Genomic DNA, 1588 nt, shown 5'->3' on the forward strand with positions numbered 1-1588 from the left:
GACGAGGCCTGTTTTTCTGGAGAAGGTGATTCATTTGTTGAAGTTTCACTGCCACAGTCTGGTAATGGTGACATAGAAAATATGGATGACTGGGACGACAGAGATTCCGTTATCGCAACAGATTTTTGTTTTTCAGGCTTTGGAATTGGAGATGGTTTCGCTGATGGTTCTGAAAAGAGAATAACTTGGTAAAACCAAAGCCGATCCATTTCTTCTATAACGCACTGAAAATACTTATTTGCCATTGTTTTTGTGACCTTTGAAAGAAAGTAAAAAGAAGAAAAGAGGAGAGATTTTGCGGTATGAAAAAACTAAACACTTTAGTGGCTGTGTCGGCAGAGTGTGGTGGTGAAGAGAAGATAGAGGAACAAGAAGAAGAAGAAGAGGAAGGGAAAAGCAGTGTGTGTGAGGAAATGATGAACGTGGAGAATTAGGAGTGGGACAACCTTAGACAACGAAGGATGTGTGGTCACCATGGAGATGGGGGACATGGATTCTGAACTCCACATCCTGGTACTGACTATAATTACTATTCTGCCCATCCCCTTCGTCGAAAGTAGAAGTATCTGATGCGCGCTCTCGCTATGCATGCATGTAGGTCAATAATTATTATGTTAGAACAAGATAGATCTATGAAATTAGTTTATTTATGTGACTGAATGAGAGTAAAATAATAATTAAAAAAATCAACTGGTGGAGATATTAGGCTTAGGTGAATGGATTCAGACTTCGGAGCATCTTTTTTAAATTTTAACAATACAAAGTTGTCAGAATTCACACCAACAGTGCACTCATGAGCCAAGAGTCAGGACATGGGTCAATCAGGCAATGCCAATTTGGACTAAGGTACATGAACGGGCATCACCCGGTGACACCATTTATAGTTTAAGACCTTAATCAAGTAATAATGACAAAAAAAGAAACTTGTTCCATGGTCACGTCTTGCCACTGTTCTCATTCTGGATTGTCCCCAGTGATTACTTGTTTGGATTTGACAACCTATTAAAATCTATCAAAAATATAGTTTACTTCGGGTATTGTATTTCACAGCAAGAGGTTCCTGTTCTATTTAAGCTTAGAGAATTTCAAATTTAGTGGTTATGCAAAGTCATAAATTATCTTGATGGTTTGAGCTAGGGTAAATATTTAAGATTGTTTCTCGTACTATAGTCCTCCATACCTCAGAGTTTTACTGTGACAAATCAATCCATGGAGCATAGATATTGAGACATTGCCGCAATAATTGATGCTACAAGAACAAGAAATTTTGTCCATAAAATGAATGGGACATTCAGTAGAATCTTCCTGTTTCTCTGTTTTGATTTTTGAACACCAAAAATCCTGCATATTATGTTAACACCTTCATGTAATCCCTACTTTAACACTTGAATTGATGGTTACTTTTTGTTTTTGGGTGTTAATAAGTGGTGGAACCATACTTTTCCTTTTAATATTAGGGGGCAAATTTTTATAACTATTCTCAATTTTTATGTGTGATTTATAGTTTCATTAAATTTTTATTTAGGTCTATATAATGTAAAAGTTTATAATTGAATTTTTATATTATTTAAAAATTATAAATTAGGTC

At 35.5% G+C, this 1588-nt stretch overlaps 1 protein-coding gene across 1 annotated transcript in view; it reads right to left on the minus strand.

Annotated features, from left to right (window-relative positions):
* Nucleotides 1-651, minus strand: part of LOC107646815 — a 2154-nt gene extending 1503 nt beyond the window's left edge. The window contains exon 1 of the mRNA XM_021105499.1: nt 4-651. Within this exon, the coding sequence (XP_020961158.1) occupies nt 4-245 (242 nt within the window). The 5' untranslated portion in view covers nt 246-651. The remainder of the gene's footprint in view (nt 1-3) is intronic.

Source organism: Arachis ipaensis, chromosome B06 (assembly GCF_000816755.2).
Source record: "Arachis ipaensis cultivar K30076 chromosome B06, Araip1.1, whole genome shotgun sequence".
Lineage (NCBI taxonomy): Eukaryota > Viridiplantae > Streptophyta > Magnoliopsida > Fabales > Fabaceae > Arachis > Arachis ipaensis.